The following is a 20,420-nucleotide window of genomic DNA, read 5'->3' on the forward strand; positions in this document are numbered from 1 at the left end:
AATAAGAATCCAGGGCCCTTAGCGTTCCCTATAGGGCCTGCCAATTTGGGCTCACCTACCCCTCTTACTCATCTTATCTCACTCTCCCCATACTTCATTAGGCTCCCCTCAATCCCCTTGGCCTCTTTCTGTTCCTCAGATACCCCAAGTTTTTACCTGCCTGAGTCCTATGCATACATACACTGGTCTTTTGGGATGCTGTTTTCCTGACTTGTTCATGGACTGCCTCCTTCCCGTTCTCTAGGTCTCAGCTCAGTCATCATCTCCTCAAAGACACCTTCACTGACTGCTTCTTTCAGTGACTGTATCACACTTGCAATCCTCATAACACTTGCTAAACCTACCCCTGTTTATTATTTGTCTGTTTTCATCTCTCCTCACCAGCGTGTAAGTTCAAACAGGAGGGACTTTGTTCTGTGTTACAGCCTTTTCCATCCAGTATTCCATGAGACAATTCAGTCTAATCCCCCAGGGTATCCATGTGTGTAATGAATTCCCTGCTCTCCTGTATATCTAGAATGTCACTGTATGCCATCCCTGGGAGAACTGAGAAAATCGTCAAGCAAATCACTTTCTGTGTCTTGTGGTTCAGAAACCCTGGTTAAGCAAAGCAATGCCTGATACAGGCATTTTCAAATATTTCAAGAATATTTTTTGAATGAATAAATGAATGTCACTGACCAACACTGAGATCAGGAATCACAGGTTAATTCAGCCATTCAGATCTCAGCACTGGTTCTAAGACCTGTCGAGCCACAATTGAGGGGGGAAGAGAATAATGAGCATGCATAGCACAAAAAACTTCCCTAAAGGATTTTTAATGACAGCTGTCTACTCCTTCACACCCCTTCCAACCTCTCCCCTCTCTCTGCCCTCTTTGGATGGTAGAGTTCTTTCCGTTTGCAGCAGTCTGTGAGATGTCTAAGAGGATGACTGTCAAGCCTGACATAAGAGTGTTGTGGGGGACTTTTTTTTTTTTTTTTTTTTTTTGAGACAGAGTTTTTCTCTGTTGGCCAGCCTGAAGTGCAGTGGTGCCATCTCGGCTCACTGCAAGCTCCGCCTCCCGGGTTCATGCCATTCTTTGTGGAGGACTTTTACAAGGGGCAGTAGTAGTAATCCCTTTGAGTGTAATGGAGAGTTTAGGGGAAATTTCAGGAACACTTGGTTCATCTGTGAGTAGGTAGATGTCTAGGATGTTAGGCATGCATGAGATAATACCTAGAATCAAAGGGAAGTTAGAGTGAGCTTATAAACAGTGTAATTCTAGACAATGTCTATTGGAAGTTCAGGGTGAGGTAGGGAGGAAGTCCTCTCTATGTGATCAAAAGCAAGTGTGTTTTGGTTAATCAGGATGAAGCATAACATTGGGGGCTGTTTCATGAGTTTAGAGTTTGGAGCTGTTATGAAGAGAATTTCAGCTTAGTTTTGCAGGCAGCCCAAGGAGCAAAGGAAAGGAAGGAACTAATGACTGTTCTCGATGCGTTCAAACACCAAACGTTAATAAATATTTATTCAGGGCCAGATTGTACTAGATTCCAGGGATATAACTGTGAGCAGGGCTGTCTTGGTCCCTGCGCATACAGAGCTTGCTTAGAGTCTATTGAGGAAAATAGATGGTATCATTTACACCAAAGGAGATAAGCACTGTGCCGGGGATGTAGAGGATGCTATGGAGGAAGTGTGGGATGACCTGAGCCATGCGCACACATGCGTGCGTGTGTGTGTGTGTGTGTGTGTGTGTTTGGCAGGAAGGCTTTCCAGAGCCTGAAGAATGCGTGAACATTATCCAGGTGCAAGGGATATATGGGATGGGGTTGGAGAATTGAGAGGACGAGGCAGGGGAAGCAGAGAGAACATGGGCCATCAAAGAAACTGAAAGTAGTCAGTTTTGTGTGCAGATGTTTTGGTGGATAAGAAGCTGTTGGGGAGGAGTGAAGAGAGATGAGTTGAAGACTAAGAGGGGACTAAATAATACGTGACTTTGGAAAGATCTGTTGCGAATTGTGGTCTTCATCCAAAGCTGGGATTCTTAACTAGTTTTTGTGACATGGACCTCTTTGACAGTCTGATGAAACCTGTAAGTTTTTCAAAAAATAATGTTTTTAGTTGAATAAGATAAGATGCATAAGATTCAAAAGAAAACCAATTACATTGAAATACTGATATCAAGCCAACTTTGTGATATATTAAAACCAACTTTGTGATATAGTAATATAAATGATTCTTTTTTTCTTCTTTTTTTTGAGACAGAGTCTCACTCTGTCATCCAGGCTGGAGTGAAGTGGCATGAGCATGGTTGGCTGCAGCCGAGACCTCCTGGGCGATCCTCTCACCTCAGCCTCCAGAGTAGCTGGGACCACAGGTGCATACCACCACACCTGGCTAATTAAAAAAAAATTATATATATATATATATATATATATATATATATATATATATATATATATTCTGAGTAGAGATGGGATCTCCTTGTGTTTCCTGGACTGGTCTCAAACCCTGAGGCTCAAGTGATCCTCCCACCTCAGCCTCCTAAAGTATTGGAATTACAGGCATGAGCTGCTGCACCTAGCCATGCACTTATTTACTAATGGCATTAAATAATAGGATTTAGCAGTGGGTCCAATTATTGCAATTTCAAAATTGTGCTTAGCATAAACAATATTTTGAGATGACTTTAATAATTATAATATGATATAAATGTGGTATGGTTTATGGTTTGCTGCCCATATAATTGAAGGAAATTAACTGTAGTTAGAAGTTAGTGGAAATAAAACTGTAACTTTTGCCATCTAAATTCATGAGCCCTTTGAATTCTGTCCATACACCCCAGACAAGAACTGCTAATGCAGAGCATTATGAGCCATTCAAAAATTTTAAGTAGGGAGTGAAATTATCCAGTTTAAGTAGAGCCCTCTGTCTACATATGAAGCTGCATGAAATTGTTCCTTATATTTACTGTAAGGAAAGAGAGAATGTCCTTCCCCATGTTTTTATGGCATCCTCTTTGTGAGTGCTCTGGTAGAAATCTTCTTATAGTGGTGGTTACACAACTATATGAGTTTGTCAGAATTCATAGGCTGACACACCCAAAAGGGTGAATTTTACTGTATGTAAATTATATGCCAATAAGCCAGACTTTAAAAAGTGCATCAATAAAATCAATAAATGTTCCTGGTCAATTTGGAAAAAAAGATATCTTTACTCTGTGTCAGAAATTGGAGTGTGTGTGCACAGAGGCCAAATGCTAAGTGTGGACTGTCTACAGCTAGAGCAGAGTACTGGGATGGTTTGACCTTTAATTCTGTTTCTTTTACTGTGGAGAGTTGCACGGGCCTCCCAAACTGCGTGAGGTAAAGAAAAATCCCTTGAATTTGCCAGAGGTATATTCATTCTTTATGATTCTTTGGTGGGGTGTGGTTCTTGCCACCTTAGATTTTGATGAAATTCATTGGCTAGTTGCCTTCTTTCAGCATGTATTACAGATGAAGGCATTGATAATCAGAACAATTAGTTAAAGTGATTCTTTAAAATAAATTTGAAAAGTCATTAGCAAAATATGTATCTGTGATTGATCTGGGATGGGTGAAAGGAGAAGTGAAAATGTGATTAATATTTTGAAACAAGTCTATGTTTTATTTCAATTTCATTAAATGCTGCTTATTTGCAACTAGTTTGTTATGGACTGAATGTTTGTGTTCCCCTCTGAAAATTCATATGTTGAATTGCTAGTCCCCAAAGTGATGGTAGTAGGAGGTAGAGCTTCAGGGAGGTGATTTGATTAGGTCATGAAGCTGAGCCCTCAGGAATGGGATTAGTGCCCTTATGAAAGAGACTTTGGAGATCTCTCTAGCTCTCTTTCTACCATGTGATACAATGAGAAATTGACAGTCTGCAGCCTGGAAGAGGGCTCTCACCAGAACTAGACCATACTGGCATCCTGATTTTAGACTCCCAGCCCTGAGAACTGTGAGAAATAATCTGTTTTATAAGCCATCCAGTCTATGGTACTTTGTTATAGCAGCCTGAATTGACTAAGTCACAAATGGCAGAAAAAAATATTCTGGGGTAGGATTTGGCCAAAACATGGTCCAAACTCCCTTCCCATTGCATTTCCTGCTCATCTGGCACACCTCATCTTGAACCAAACAGGTATCCCCAGGACTCCCCTGACAAAACCTCATTGCCCTCTTCTATGGTTTGGATGTTTGTCCCCCCAAAGCTCAGGTTGAAATTTGATCCCAATGCTGGAGGTGGGAACTAATGAGAGGTGTTTGGGTCATGGAGGCAGATCTCCCATGAATAGATTAGCACCCTCTGGGTGTCAGGGAGGTGACTTCTTACTCTATTAGTTTCTGACAGTGCTGGTTGCTAAAGAAAACCACGTGCCTTCCCTACTCCTTGCTTCCTCTCTCACCATGTGATCTCTGCATATCCCAGCTTCCCTTCCCCTTCCTCCATAAGTAGAATCAGCCTAAGACCTTCATCAGATGCAGGTACCAGTGCCATGCTTCTTGTACAGCCTGCAGAACCATGAGCAAAATAAAGCTCTATTGTTTATAAATTACCTAGCCTTGGGTATTCCTTTAGAGTAACACAACACAGACTAAGACAGAAAATTGGTACTGAGGACTGGGGGTTGCATTAAGGATACTTGCAAATGTGAAAGTGGCTTGAAACTGAATAATGGGCAGAGGTTTGGAAGAGTTTGGAGGACTCAGAAGAAGTTTGGAACTTCTTTTTTTTTTCAGATGGAATCTCGCTCTGTTGCCAGGCTGGAGTGGGCACGATTTTGGCTCACTGCAACCTCTGCCTCCTGGGTTCAAGTGATCCTCCTGCCTCAGACTCCCAAGACTGAGACTACAGCTGTGCGCCACCACGCCTGGCTAATTTTTGTATTTTTTAGTAGAGACAGGGTTTCACCATGTTGGCCAAGATAGTCTCAATCTCCTGACCTCGTGATGCACCCATCTTGGCCTCCCAAAGTGCTGGGATTACAGGTGTGAGCCACCGTGCCCAGGTGGAACTTCCTAGAGATTGATTTAGTGGTTGTGACCAAAATGCTGATAGAAATATAGACAATAAAGGTCATGCTGAGGAGGTCTCAGATGGAAATGAAGAACTTACTGAAAACTGGAGCAAAGGTCACCCTTGTTAAACAGTAGCAAAGAACTTGGCTGCATTGTGTCTAGGCCCTATTGCTTTATAGAAGGCTGAACTTAAGAATGATGACCTAGGGTATCTGGCAGAAGAAATTGCTAAGCAACAAAGTACTCAAGAAGTGGTGTGGCTACTTTTAAAAGCCTATGCTAAATTATGGGAGCTAAGGAATGACTAAAAAGTGGAATTTATAATTAAAAAGGGAGCAAAGTGTAAAAATTTGGAAATTTCATAGCCTGGCCATGAGAATAGAGAGAGCCAATAGAGAAGGAAAGAGCATTTGTAGGCAAGGAATCCAAGGGTTTGAGGAATCTGAGGGTGCTACAGAGCAACCATTGCTAAAGAGATTAGTGTGACTAAACCAGAGCCAAGTGTTATTAGTCAAGACGATGAGAAAAAGGCCCTGAAGGCATTTCAGAAACCTTTGAGGCTGACCCCTCCATCACAGGCCCAGAATCCTAGGATGACAGAATGTTTTGGGTAGAGAACAGGCTTAGAGACTGCTCCCCTGTGACCAGTCTGCTGCTTCCTGTATCCCCACCACTCCAGATGGCACAGCCATGACTCACATGGCCTCAGTGGCCCCAGGTGTGAGTCATGTCACGGCTCTGGAGGGCATAAGCCATAAGCCTTGCTGGTGTCTACACAGTATTAAGTCTGCAGGGCCCAGAATGCAAAAGTCATGGAGGCTTGGCAGCTTCCACTTAGATTTCAGAGGATGCATTGGAAAGCCTGGATGCCCAGGCAGAAGTCTGCTGCGGGGACAGAGCCAACACAGAGAGTCCTCCCTGGGGTAATGCCTAGTGGAGCCATGGGATTGGGCTGCTGCTGCAAGGACCCAAGAATTATAGTCATCAGCAGTGTGCAACCTCAGCCTGGAAAAGCCACAGGCATTCAACTCCAACCTGTGAGAGCAGCCAGTGGCCTTAGGAGTAGGGCTGCTTGAGACTGTGGGAGCCCACTCCTCATACCAGTGTACCCAGGATGCATGACATGGAGTCAAGGATTATTTTGGAGCTTTAAAATTTAACATCTGTCCTGCTGGGTTTTGGACTTGATGGGGGCTGTTACTGTTTTTTTTTTTTTTTTTTTTTTTTAATGATTTCTCCCTTTTGGGATGGGACTGTTTATCCAATACATGTACCACCATTGTATCTTGGAAGGAACCAACTTGTTTTTGATTTTACAGTTAATTCGCCTTGAGTCTCAGATGGGACTTCGGATTTTGAAGTTGATGCTGGAACAAGTTAAGACTTTTGGAACTATTGAGAAGGGATGATTATATTTTGCAACATGAAGAAGACATGAATTTTGGGGGGCCAGAAGAGGAATGCTATGGTTTGGATGTTTGTCTCCCCAAATCACATGTTGAAATTTGATCCCAATGTTAGAGGTGAGACCTAATAGCAGGTGTTTGAGTCATGAGGGTGGACTCATGAATAGATTAATACCCTCCTATGATATAGGGCATGAATAAATTCTTACTCTGTTGGTTCTTTTAAGAGCTGGTTGTTATAAAGAGCATGGCACCTCCCCACTCTCTCTCTTGCTTCCCTTCTTGCCATGTGATCTCTACATACACTGGCTTCCCTTTGCCTTCTGCCATGAGTAGAAGCAGCCTAAGGGCCTCATATGCAGATGCAGGTTCCATGCTTCTTGTGCACTCTGCAAAAACAAGTAAACCTCTTTATGAATTACCTAGCCTCAGGTATTCCTTTATAGCAACAAAAAATGAAATAAGACACCACCACAAAAATGATTTTTGGAGTACAAGATTCACAATCTTGGGAAATAACTCTTAACTCTGGGGTCAATAATTTAGTTTTGATTTTCTGAATCTAAATAAAAATAGCCACTTACTGAACTTTTATAATGTGGTCATTGTCCATATTATGGAAAATGAACTACAGACGTCCTTCATTTTCTACCCCCAAATAACAATGATGACTGTGATCACATAGAAAACCTTGGCATTCTGCTACCAGGCTCTATATTGACAAGCTTTTTAAAACTTCTGTGAAATAGGTAGGAATCCATTGTACTTTTGATAAATTCCAGGGAGCAAAGAGCCTCTGCAATCTTTTTTGTCTAAATCCAAGTATTTAAGAGCACTTCCTGGTAGGAAATTACTTCTTTAAAGATAAAACTGTAATAGTCATGCTCCAGTTTAAAGTATTTCATCCAATTCTGCTGCCAGTTGATACATAAGTGTCAGGCAAATTTTAGAAAACCGGGTTTTGTGGAGAGAAGTAGAGACTGCGAGGATGCACCTCCAGTTAGATGCACCCTTCCATCAAACAGATGCCTCCACCCTAAAAGCATTTAGGAGCCCACAAAGGAGTAAAGGAACTGGCCTTGGGGCAGGTGGAGAGTTTTTTCCATAGGAACAATCTAGGAGCCAGTTGGGCACATGTGGGTGGGATGAGATTGCTCAGATGGAATCTCTCTAAGGGAAATGGCAGGTTATAGTAAAAGCTTTTTTTCCTTTGAACTCTTTTCCATCAAACATTAGCCTCTGCCTATTTGGTTGGCCTGGAGGACAGGAAGTGGGCAGAAGGAATGAAATAAGAGCCCTTCAGAGGGGGCTGCCATCTCTGACTCTGCAGTCAGGGCTCACGTTGAAACCTGGTTCTGGATTTTTCTGCCGCTGGTCATGGCAGATGCCTCAGTAGCATTACTTCCTTAACTGATTCAGCAGCATCCCCAGGGGTCAGCAGGCATAGAGAGCTCTCCAGGTCTTGAGCACTGGAGGGCTCCATGCTATTACTAAGGACAGCAGCTGGGCAATGGCACCACTAAACATCCAGTAGGGGTGAGGCAAGGACCAAAATAGACTTGCAATTCACATACATTACTATCCAGGAAACCAACTACCCTTCCTCTTTACTAGAGAAAATTGAAGGAATGGAATATCTCATCCTAAACCTCTTTCCCCAGTCTCAGGTTGGATTCATAGGACCAGAGAGACTATTAGAGCTGGGAAAGATCATAGAACCCACATAGTCTAACCTCTTCTAGAGATGAAGAATGAGCAACCTATGAATAAAATCAGTCACCCAAGGCCAGAGTTGTTTTTCTCCTAGTCCTCATTTCATCCTCCTAGTCCTCATTTCATGAGGTTTTTTAAATTATTATTTTTTTAACCCATGTGTCTGCTTACAATACCTGTAAAATCAGTGCGGTTTGCCCAAGATACCACCAGGAATGACTCTGGATCCCTCCTCCTGTGGAACCAGCAGCTGTTGAACCCCATAGTTGGAATAATGTTGACATGGCACTAAGGAGGCTTCATAATTCAACCCTGGATGTCTCGTGAATTTCTGCTAATGTCCCATCACGACGTTCCTCTTGGATCTACTGTGATCACCATGCCTGCTAGCATTCATCATACTGATTGGCTTATGTGGCTTTTCCCTCAGGCCTTCTTGCTGAGATGTAGGTATGACTTTGTTATTCTTGACCTACCCTGAAACATTAACACTTACATCTTCTAGCTAAAATCGTAAGTAACACCAGAGAGACAAAATCAGAAATAAACCAAACACAGGCAAGCGAGTCTTCTGTTAATATTGTTATTAACACTGGTTTCTTAAAGTTGTCTCATCTTGCAAGTTTATCTGAAGCTTTGGTTTCAAGCATTTCAATCACAACACTCCCAACTGGAGAGTGCCATGAGAGTGTGAAGAGAGCTTCAGATGTCAAACATTTCCTAGAACCCGGTATTTACAAAGCCAAAGAAATAAAATGTGGTTGTTGGGCAAAGAACAGTCTTTAAACTTTTTCATTTGCTTCTTTTCTTGGTGTGTCAGAGTTTATCCTGTCATTCAGCAGAATAAGGAGACTTCATCTAAAATTAAAAATGAAAATAATCTTTGAGGAAACTACTGGTTTGCAAATAAATCACTATTTCTTGCGCAAATAAACATCCTCTTTTCTACAAATTACTCCATAATTTTTCTATTACCTAGTTAAAATACTTAAACTAAGTATTTGCAAAAGTAATTGGGGTTGATCAGTCTAAAATAAAAGGTACCTTTCAAGGAGACAGAAAACTGTTTTAAGAAAAAGGCTTGTTTATCCACCAAAAACATAATGAGGAAATGGGTGCAAAATGTAGCAAATGTTCAGTTAGACATAAATAACTTGATGATTTAAGGGAACTAACATTAGAATAAGCTATCAAAGGAAAGTGAATTTTTCATCTGTGGAAATCTTCAAGAGAAGGACTAAAAGCCAGCCAGACAAAAAATTTTTTGAGGCTTAGGGTCTCTCCAAGTTTCTATTATATTATTCTGATGTATGTTCACTTTCACGTAAATTGGGGGTTTGAACCCATTGACAGTATTGGTGGATAAGAGCAAATAGCATGCATCCCAAATAACATTATTGCATTAAAGATTATGACTCTGTTCTCAAAAAGGAGAGCATTATTATGCCATTGACTATTATTCATATATTATTGATGAGGCTCCGGGTTCTAGAAATGCAAGTCATAATCAAGAAAAATTGCAATTTGTGATGTTTGCACTGTTAAGATAGCAAATTGGGTTTACTAGATAGTAAATAACTAGTAAACTAATAGTATACTAGGTTTATAAATATTGACCAATAAATGCTGTTTGCTAAAGTAGAGAGTGGTGGGGAGTGAGGGGGCCCATGGTCCAAGTAGGGATAGTGTGCTTGAGTAGGGTATAGGAATATTTTGCCCCCTGGTGGTTTCTGGTGGAAAGAATGTAAAGCAGTTTAAGTAAGTGAAGGTGTCTGCTTTCAATACCCATAATATCAGCAACACGCAGGGCCATCCAGACACCTTTTGTGTTATGCTCATGAATTTGTTCCAATAAATGTGTTTTCTCCCTACCCAGGCAGTATTTCAGCCCCTTTGATTCACACACCACTTTTGCATCATTGGAAATGCCTTTGACCAGCAATGGAAAATAAAGGGAACATACTGCAGTTTCAATTGTTGTGGGACTCAGGTTTTCTCTCAGCACCGCATACACACTTGGAGACATGGGAAGAAGGTCTGATGGAGAATATGTCTCCGTTGAATCACTTCGGCTTAAAGAGATAACAAGGTCAATATGGACAAAGATTAAAAAATAATAATAGCTTACGGTGACTTACTATGTCAGGAACTCATTTCTAGGGCTTCATCTATTTGTGACACTGAGTTATCTAATTCATCATTTCATATCAGAACACTCAACTTACTATGGCATATATGGCATATAAAAGGGGAATTTTAGAATTTTAGGCACAATAGATTGTGGTAAGTGTGCCCTGAAGGCTAGCTTTATGTATTAAAGGAAATGGGATGTTGCACATTACAATGATTTGTTCTCAGTTATGTGTACTCTGCTCTACCTTTAAATCCCCTATAGGAAAGCTTTTTATAAAAAATATTTTACATGTGACTAACATTACTCACATTGTTGAGATGGGGATAAAAACGGAAGGAACATAACCTTTGTCACCCCTTTCTGTTGGTCTTGAAACTGGAAAACAAAAAGGCACAATATTGGGGAAAAAATGTCAATATTATCAATAAAACTGGGGAAAAAAGAGTCTAGAAAAATATTAACAATGATAAGAGGAAGAGAGATAACTCAGTTGTTCGGTGATACACAAAAATGTTTTGTTAAATAGGGGACACAATCTTTTAGATAAGCATAAAATGTGCAAGAAGAGAAAAACAAATCTCTTGACAGGCCTAATCTGACTTTACATATTAATGCCTCTAAACTGTGTGGGAAGAATCAACTCTATTACCTGTTTTCTACGTTTCATTTACGTTTGATTATAAGGACTGATTGAGTCATGTTTTGGGAGATATAATAACCCAGTTCTTTTCATTAAAATTGACACCAATCAGAACCTTATGATTGCAAACGTTCTTGAAGTACAAATGTCAGTGTTCCCAAAAGTATCATTGTACTGTAGTAAGTCATGTGCAAACCTCACCTTGGAAAAATTTCCCAAACTTCTCTCGTATACCATGTTGAACTAGTATTTGTTCCAATTTTCCAACCCTAATTTGTTGCATTGATATTTGTTATTTCATTTTTATCAGTTGTTGAAAGTCACTGAAAAGCCACAGTTTTGTTTGATTTTATTTTCTTTTGTATTTTTGTTTATTTCAGAGGGCATGAAGTCAGGTGGCTGCAAGTCTGTGAGTGACAACTGTAGGATATTCTACATGATGGTGCCCAAAGATTTAGTGCTATAGATGAAGATTTTTATGGATTGTATACACTTTCATTAAAGAAACAGAATGGTGAACGTACCTTAAAATTACATAGTAATTTAACGAATTTTCTTCTATGTATTCAACAAATATTTACTGAATGCCTGTTTTGGCCAGACATTGTTCTAGGTCCTTAGGATACAACCAGGAAAGGTAGGGTGGGAGTGTGGGAGAGGGAGAGGATGAAGCACAGATCCACAGGTTCCCTCCCTGGCAAATGAACAAATACCCTGAGTTATAAGACTACAGTAAGGTTAAAAATATAAAACTTATAAACCCCGGGGTTCCTTTGCAATATACAGACTTGTTTTACTATTAAAAGCTTCTCATCATTACCCCCTCTTTCTTTTCCTTTCTCCCAGTCATAGACATGAAGTCTGCACCACTTCTGTCTTACAAAGGAGAAAACTGAAGCTCTCCAAGTGGCCGTGAGAGGCCCCCATGGCCACAGTGAAGTTTAGTTACAGCTGCTTATTACTCTGTTAGTGTTAGAAAGCCCAGCGGTCCCTTTTCAGGAACTGCTGACATACCACTTCATTTCTAAGGCTTTGACCTCCATATGCCCTTAGATCTTACAAAAATCAGAGTAAATAAAACAGGAAGCTTCATTTACTTTGCTCCAATATGAGGTTATTTTCCAAAATCTTAAGGAAAAAAACAAACAAACAGAAAAACCTAACCTTCGCAAGGCTGAGAGCTGTAGTGTTTACCGAAGGCTTTGTCTTTGGGAATGTCAGGATATAGGTACTTCAGAGGGTTTTCAGGAATGTTTTCAGCCATAATAACTTTGTAGTCTCGCAGGATGTCAGCGAATGGCAGAGCAGACAACCGGCCTTTATTGTAGGGTTCTACAGAGTGGAATCTCACTTCCCCTTGAAAAACAGAAATTGGAGAAATATACAGGTTCTTGTACACATTCCTTGTGACCATTTTTTTCCCTGCCCACATTATCTTCATGCCACTGGAGTGACTTGTCAGTTCATGTCACTTCAATGTCAGACCTTCTGCTGTCTGGACAGTATAGATTGTGCCTACAATAGACTTTTTGGAATTCATAGGTACCCCGTTCTGAGACAACTGCAACTACTAATATTCAAGCCCACTGAATACATCACAAACAGATCAACACACCATACACTTCCAAAAACTGAAATCCCAGTAACCAAATTTAAGAAAACTAATTTCACATGAATAAACATTAGTGAGTATATACCATTTTCAGAATGGTCCACCCAGGTGAAAGTTATTCCTCCGAGATGGCTTTCACTGAATCTTAACAAAAAGGTGCCAGGCATTTTATCCTTTAGCAAGAGCCGTTCCTTCTCTTTGCTAACAAAGCCCATGACATACCTAAAAATAGAACATGCATGATTTCATCTGATCATTATTGAATTTTCACTTATTGCATTTACAAAGAGCAGACCTACAGTTTGTTTTGAGTGTAATCAAAAGTTATTCTTACCTGAAATACTCATATATAGATTAATATACATAGTGATACTCCACAAAGAATGAGAAATTGCAACTATTTTTTTCTATGGTACTAAACATGCTTAAGAGAAAAAGAAAGAAGAAAACCAATAATAACTGAAAAAAAGAACATAATTAACTCATATGAAAAATATAGCCTATAACTTACCCATCAATCCAAAGGGGAAGAATGTGTTTCTTAATTAGATCCAATATTGCTTCAAGCCATGTCCAAAAGGTAAATGATTTACCAGGTAAATGTTCCTATAGGAATAAACAAGCACATTAAGACAATGATTATTTAAGTAATAATGTTGATATAATAATTTAAGTTCAATTTTTCAACAAAATATTATCTTTAAACTGGACAACACCTTAATTTCTTTAAAAAATATTCTTGGCCTGGTGTGGTGGCTCACGCCTGTAATCCCAGCACTTTGGGAGGCTGAGGCGGGCAGATTATGAGGTCAGGAGATGGAGACCATCCTGACTAACACGGTGAAACCCCATCTCTACTAAAAATACGAAAAAATTAGCCAGGCGTGGTGGCGGGTGCTTGTAGTCCCAGCTAATCAGGAGGCTGAGGCAGGAGAATGGCATGAACCCAAGAGGCAGAGCTTGCAGTGAGCCGAGATTGCACCACTGCACTCCAGCCTGGGTGACAGAGCAAGACTCCATCTCAAAAAAAAAAAAAAAAAAATATTATCTGGGAAATTCTCAAAACCCCAGGTAGTAATATAGACTTAGAAAGGAACATTGTATTAAAAAAATGTATCTAAATGATGTTTCCCCGACCGTTTGTACCTTGCAGAACTTGGCCCAGGTAAGGTGACCATCACTGTAGCTAGATTGGACTGAAATGAAAGGAAAGAATGAGATTTTTCATTGGACAATGAGATGCTTCAATTTTGTGCTCAGTTTAGATATTTTGCCTCTTCCCTTTCAAGCATTTCTTAAGCACTTGATAATGGGTTTGCAATGTACTGAGTGCTAGGTACAGTACAAATACAAGACATCATCCTTGCTCCTAAGAAATTTATTATCTAGAAAATAAGCTTTTTGGTGGAGGAGCTAACAATGGCTTTAGAAAGCAGGTAGGTATCTAGGATATGGATGGGTAGAATATAAATTGTCAGAGGAGATGAAGGAGGCCACTCTAGAGAGCAAGAGTAATATAGGACGAAGCATGATGGACATGGACAAGGCTCATATTGGAGACAGGAAGAGCTGCCTAATGTCAGTAAATGAACATTATAAAACAAATTTGTGTAAGTTAGGTGTAGCTAGATTACTAGGAATGTTGCCTATTAAGATGGAAAGAATGGACTAGAAATCTATTAGATAGTAAGTAGCCATTGGCTGTTTTGATCCAGAGCAGTGAAAGGATGCAAGAGTTTCCATCTAAATTTTTAAGGACGTTATACTCATAAGAATAATTTGATAAAGGTCTGAAGGGATATGGTTTCTACCTATACTACATGTTTAAAAGCTTTAGTCACGCTAACAAATGTTTATTGAATGCTATTGCTGCTTATGAATTAAATAAGGATCAAAACATGTATTTCCATTAAGTAAATTTTGTGATATTTTCCAAAGTCCTAATGTATTTAAGTACCTATTGATTCAAGAGTAGATGCAAGTGGCAAGCATCCCAGCACCATGTGAGTCAAGCTTAAATCACACGATTCTACTTCTGCACAAATGGATCTTTGGCCCTAATTTAACTAGAAATGCATATAGATCTAATTAGATCTAATTTTAACTCCTTTTTTTGGTGTTAAATATGTTAAACCCTGACTTGTCAAAATACAGATCTTTTGGAGACTTTTTAGAAAATGTTTGGATTATAGTTTGTACATGTAGTACCAGTGACTCTATTTTGCAAACTTTAGAAATCTCAGTCAAAGCTAAAACTTTCTTGGTATGCAGAATTAAGTATTGCCCAGGTGGTTTAAAACTTCTATTACATTTCCTAGACCTAGTGAAGGAATCAGTCATTTTCCAGTTGGTTAATGTCAATTGAGACATTCATATGAACGATCATATGAGGCACCATTAAGGGTTCACCTCATATTTAGTGGAAATATACCCTGGAGACTGGGGTGGGGAATAGACAGGGAGGGGCTTTAGACCTGGACAGGTCTGGCCTGTGGCTTGGTGCTGCTGTGTACTAGCCATGCAGCCGTGGCAAGTCACTTGACTTCTGCACTCCAATCCAGTCATTTATAAAATTGATAGAATAAGGTGAGCCTTGCAGGACTTTCCTGAGAATTAAAAATAATATAACACTTAGCTCTGTGCCTGGCAATATAGTAGGCATTGAATAAATTATGATTATCATCTTTATTATTAATAGTAGTTATAGCGTCCTGGTTATTTAAAATGCTTGAGGGCCAAAAACAGAGGCAAATCCTCTCTATCTACCAGCTCTCACCTGTAAGCTTCTCTGCCAGCATATTGAGTTGATCTGAATTAAGGCCACGACCAACGTACGATGAAAACTGCCAGCTCATCACCTCCAGTAGTTGACTCAGTGTGGCAGGTGGAGGATTATTAAAGAAAACCAAGTTCTGAAATAGAGTCAAGATGATGATTTGTTAAATATCTTACAGTGCGTAGCTAGTGACGTGTGAGCAGGGCAAGAGAGGTCTCCCCCTCTCCCCACACACATACTGGGAGTGTTGGGTGACCATTAGGTGATAGTCAGGCAGTTGTTAACTATTTCTCTAAAGTCATAATTGGTCACAGCTGGTGCTAGGGAATGAGCATCTCCTAATAGAAAACACCTAAAACTGTTCAGCAGCTTCCCAGTAAGATCTCAGGAGTGGGGAGAAGTAACACAAGACCTCTGAAGAATGCCAACCCCAAATCAAGAGGTCAAGCTGCACACTTGGCTTCTCAAGTTGCCCGCTTGGCCCTCTTCCAAGTTGTACTTTCCTTTCCTTCCTTTTCTCACTGTTCTAAAGCTTTTTAATAAACTTTCACTCCTGCTCTGAAGCTTGACTTGGTCACTCCTTCTGTCCTATACTCCTCAGTTGAATTCTTTCTTCTGAGGAGGCAAGAATTGAGGTTGCTGCAGATCCATACAGATTCACCACCAATAACAATTATGCTTATGACACTGTAATTCAATATATAGGATTCCTAATTTAAAGTCTTTTGGCCAACCTAAGTAAACATAAAATATCATCTCATCTCTGTTGTTCTTAAGACTGATGTTGTCTTTTCCTAAAAGTCTCCTTGTTCTTTGAGTATAATATAATCAGGGCTCTATCTTTCTTCAGAAGCATCACTTGACATCTCTTTAACTTTTCCGTATCAGTCTACTCATGCAAGTACTTAACACTGTCCAAAAAGTAATTTGACAGATACTCTTTTCTAAAACAATATTCATCCTAAACAAAACTTATATCATATTATTTAATTGGTTTATCATGGGGTTGGCACAAGTTTTACCTTGACCAGACCAATCATCCTAAAGTGCTAGAAATGGTAAAGTCCCAGGCTAGGGAAGGTGACCTTACACTATTATGATTAACCTCAAATACCTATTTTATGGACATGATAGTAGCCTTTTCTTATTTGCTGTACATAATTTAAAAAAAAAAGAGAAATGATCCCGCTATGTTGCGCAAGCTGGACTTGAACTCCTGGGCACAAGAAATTCTCTTGCCTCAGCCTCTCAAGTAGCTGAAACTACAAGTGTGCACCATTGTGCCCAGCTAAATAAGAGAATATTCTATGTGATTGACTACAGACGAGATTGTGCCAGAAACTGGGTCAACAATAGTGAAACATAAGACTCTGTCCCAGATTACTGGAAAACAGATGTGTGAAACTCAAGAAAGGTGTTTCAGGAAGAGGAAAGGAAGAATTCAGAAATCCAGTGCGGTGCCTGGAGAAGGTTGTTGTGAACATGAGATAAACTGTGCTTAGATTAATCAAGAAAAAAAAGAACCAATTCAAGAGATTTCAGAAGGTGGGAATAAAAGAGGACACAGCATCCAACAAGGAATGGGCAATAGGAAGAGGAGGAATGAAGAGAAAGAATTTCTAGGGAGATGGTTTTTTGTGAACCTGAGAATGGTGCCTGGAAAAGTGACCAGAAAGCACAGAATATAATCAAGGCCTAAGGGCTTAGGTTTCAAAGCAGGATAGAATTAAGAGGAGAAACCAGGATTACTTGTTTAGACTGGTTCTGTAACTAGGCTGTGAATCTGTGTTTTGGGAGCTGTATATTATCTATAGCTCTAGATTCTCATCCTAGAGCCATGTAAATTTGGGATGATGGGTGTGATGACTTTGGTGCCTTTCTTACAGAAGGAGGTTGCTGAAGAAAGCTAAGTGCAGCACTGCTCTGTGAGGCTGGAGGACAGAGAAGTATCCCATCACTCCTTCTACTCCCTGGAGTTGGAAGAAAGCTGAACATGTGTAGATCTAATGGGGATCAGCATTTAATCTCAGGGGCATTGGCTGTCCTTCGACTTAAAGATCAGGCGATTTCTCTGGTAAGTTCTGCTCTTTTTGGGGCACCCTGCACAGTCTTCCTCTCTGCAATTAATTTGTCTCAGATGCTAGGGCACTTGAGGAGGAGAAGGAGTAGGAGTAGGGTTGAGTCATTTTCCTCATTGTTTCCTTATTAGAACATTGAATCAAAGGGAAAGAACACTAAGAGCTGATTCATCATGATCTTGTTCTTACTACTGGGATCTAAAGTAGAAGAATTCTTCCCTTTGGAGGGAACATTTGCTCTGAATTAAGAAGAAATGTTGTTATTTACATCTGACCTATTTTCTCTAGACCTTAGCGGTTTCCAGGACAACACACTGAGGTTTTGAAGGAGGGGTGCAAGGGGAAGTGCTGACTCATCTTTTTTGCCACTCCCTTCCCTGGTTGTCTTAGAAGAAGAGCATCTATTCACTGCTTGCTTTGTGACTTGAGGCCAATTTTGGGTCAGGGTCACAACGACCAGACAGCATTAAAGCCCAGCTTGAGCCCAGGATGGATGAAATCTGTAATCCACTTGAAAATGTGCACTGTCAGAATACGATTAGGCAAGATTGATGAATATTCTACTTACTTACTTGGAAACCAATTCTCTACCTTTGTAGAAGAGACTATATGGACAAGGGGGGACCAGAGCAGCCGGGGAGGTAAGAAGTTTCCTTCAGCTTAGTTAACAGAGTCATAGGATGGCCCTGGAACTCTCTGGTACGCACATAGTTGGGAGCTGACCAGACCCTCAGAAATAACAAATCCCTGTTACTTTTGCTAGCAGAACTCTCTCAGGGTCCACATATATCAGAACATACTACTTCAAATATGACATGAGAGGAAACACACAACTAGAAATACTAGAAATAAAGCAACTGTCACCCCACACCCCACTGGCACACACATGTTTTGATGCAGATGTGTTTGTTGGCAATAAAACAAATCGAGTAGAATTAAAGAAGGTGAGGTAGAAATAGAGTCTACCTGGGAATCGTTGGTTGACACGTTGTACCAAATGATGGATGCCCAAGCATTAGGTAACTGACTGACATTGGAAATCATCACCACAGGCAATGAGCTGGTCTAGTTTGGGGGGAAAAAAGCATAGTTATTACAGGTAGTCCCACCTTACATTGATCTTATGCTTGACCCTCGCCTCTAAAGGGCCGATCTCAAGCCAGCCCCACACCTCCAGTCCTGATGTCCATGGTGCCCTGGTCACTGAAATGACCTGTGAAGGCCATGGAACTTTCTGAGCATGCATGAGTAAGGGCACAGAGAGGAAAGAGCAGGAATCCTTTCAGAGTGCTCAGTCAGGCAGCTTCCCAGTATCTCCCCTGACATTGCGGACACATTTATACTTTTTAAATGTCACCCACTGTCTCAAGTGCAATATATTAGAGAGTCTATTGAATTAGCAACAATCTTCTTTATAAGTTAAATAAAAGAATCTATTTTAAGTTTATCTCTGGAATGAATCGGTACCTTCAAATTATGACCTAACACCTAATTAACATAAACACTGGAAGTGGGAGGTTTCTATTGTAAAAATAGGAGAGATAAGCTATGGGAGATAGGGCCATCTGTGCTATTGTTACAGAACTAACTCAATTTAGTACTCTTGGTTCTGTGGTTTTCTACTTTATGAAATAAACAGGCTTTTACAGATTAGCCTGGGAAACTAATCAACTTACAGTACTCTTTTCCCAATAACAGAAATCAGATTCCTGTAGATGGTAAAATACCCATTTGAGGAACTTTAACAACTCATAAAAACAGAGGTTTAGGGAAAGGAGGTGAGGAAGGAATCTATGAAAGCTTTTACAAACATATTACCATCATTAAGATAAAAGAGCAAAGGCAGAATTCTAAAACAATATACTCCACAATAGGATCATATTCAGGGTGTGTGAGATTGTGTTTGTTCATTCATGCACTCATTCATTCATGGTGTCCTGCCTTCAAGGAGCGTATAGTCAATTCATGCTCAATTTAATCCCAAAAGTTTCTTTATTCTTTCTTTGAGTTTAGTGGTGATTGTTTTACGAGGATCAAAGCAACGTACTATAATGTTCCTATTATTTGTCTTTGCTCATTATGTTAGAGAAATCCTCCTTCTGTGAGATTTTTAGTACAAGTTAAATTTTTGAAAATATATTACTACAAAAAAGAAAAAGAAAATATATCACTACATGACATAAATTCAAGGCTACTTATTTATCTTTAGGCTTTCCACTGAGTGTTCATGACTCAGGAAATCCCAGAAAACAAACAAACAAGAACCCGAGCAACAAATTATTTAATGTATATAAAGTTCATAATACCCTTGAGCTTTTTATTTTATTTTTTATTTATTTATTTTTTTGAGACTGGGTCTCACTCTGTAACCCAGGCTGGAGTGCAGTGGCATGATCACCACTCACTGCAGCCTCCACCTCCTGGGCTCAATCGATCTTCCTACCTCTGCCTCCTGAGTAGCTGGGACTACAGGCACATGCCACCACACCCAGCAAATTTTTGTAGTTTTAGTAGAGATGGGGGGTTTTGCCCTGTTGCCCAGGCTGGTCTCAAATGCCGGGGCTCAAGCAATCCACCCACCTTGGCCTACCAAAGTGCTGGGATTACAGGTGTGAGCCACTGCACCCAGCTACCCACAAGCTTTTATCATATATATATTTAACCAAAATATTATGTTAACTAGCGAATATTTGACATATTGACTTTCTAAATTAAAACAAAAGTAATGAATAGGGAATGTACTAAAACCTAGAAAAGACCGAGCTTACATCTATTAATGCTGACCAATTCTTGCAAATGTCATTAGTAAATCGTGATGTTCTTGAAACACCTACCTCCAAATCTATGGTCAGGCCATAGAGGCAGATCTGTGTTTCAAAGGTTATGGAATGAAGTTCTTCAGTCACCATGTGACAGCCCTAAGGGAGAGAGAAATAAATTGTTACCTCACAAATGCATACTCACTATCTAATAGAAGACTTGTTTCTATATAAATATATTTATTAATAAATTAATAAAGTAAATGCCCCCAAAC

General features: G+C 39.9%; 1 protein-coding gene across 3 annotated transcripts in view; it reads right to left on the bottom strand.

Moving 5' to 3' along the window:
* Positions 1–8,713: 8,713 nt before the first annotated feature.
* Positions 8,714–20,420, bottom strand: part of STAT4 (signal transducer and activator of transcription 4) — a 125,811-nt gene continuing 114,104 nt past the window's right edge. For all 3 annotated transcript variants that reach the window (XM_055290069.2, XM_063644839.1, XM_063644837.1), the window contains 10 exons: positions 20,221–20,304; positions 18,353–18,451; positions 15,309–15,444; positions 13,679–13,728; positions 13,044–13,138; positions 12,618–12,754; positions 12,085–12,276; positions 10,589–10,655; positions 10,110–10,218; positions 8,714–9,004 (listed from right to left, as the gene is read on the bottom strand). In XM_055290069.2, coding sequence (XP_055146044.1) covers positions 8,978–9,004; positions 10,110–10,218; positions 10,589–10,655; positions 12,085–12,276; positions 12,618–12,754; positions 13,044–13,138; positions 13,679–13,728; positions 15,309–15,444; positions 18,353–18,451; positions 20,221–20,304 — 996 coding nt within the window. In that variant the 3' untranslated portion in view covers positions 8,714–8,977. The remainder of the gene's footprint in view (positions 9,005–10,109; positions 10,219–10,588; positions 10,656–12,084; positions 12,277–12,617; positions 12,755–13,043; positions 13,139–13,678; positions 13,729–15,308; positions 15,445–18,352; positions 18,452–20,220; positions 20,305–20,420) is intronic.

Source organism: Symphalangus syndactylus, chromosome 8 (genome assembly GCF_028878055.3).
Source record: "Symphalangus syndactylus isolate Jambi chromosome 8, NHGRI_mSymSyn1-v2.1_pri, whole genome shotgun sequence".
NCBI lineage: Eukaryota > Metazoa > Chordata > Mammalia > Primates > Hylobatidae > Symphalangus > Symphalangus syndactylus.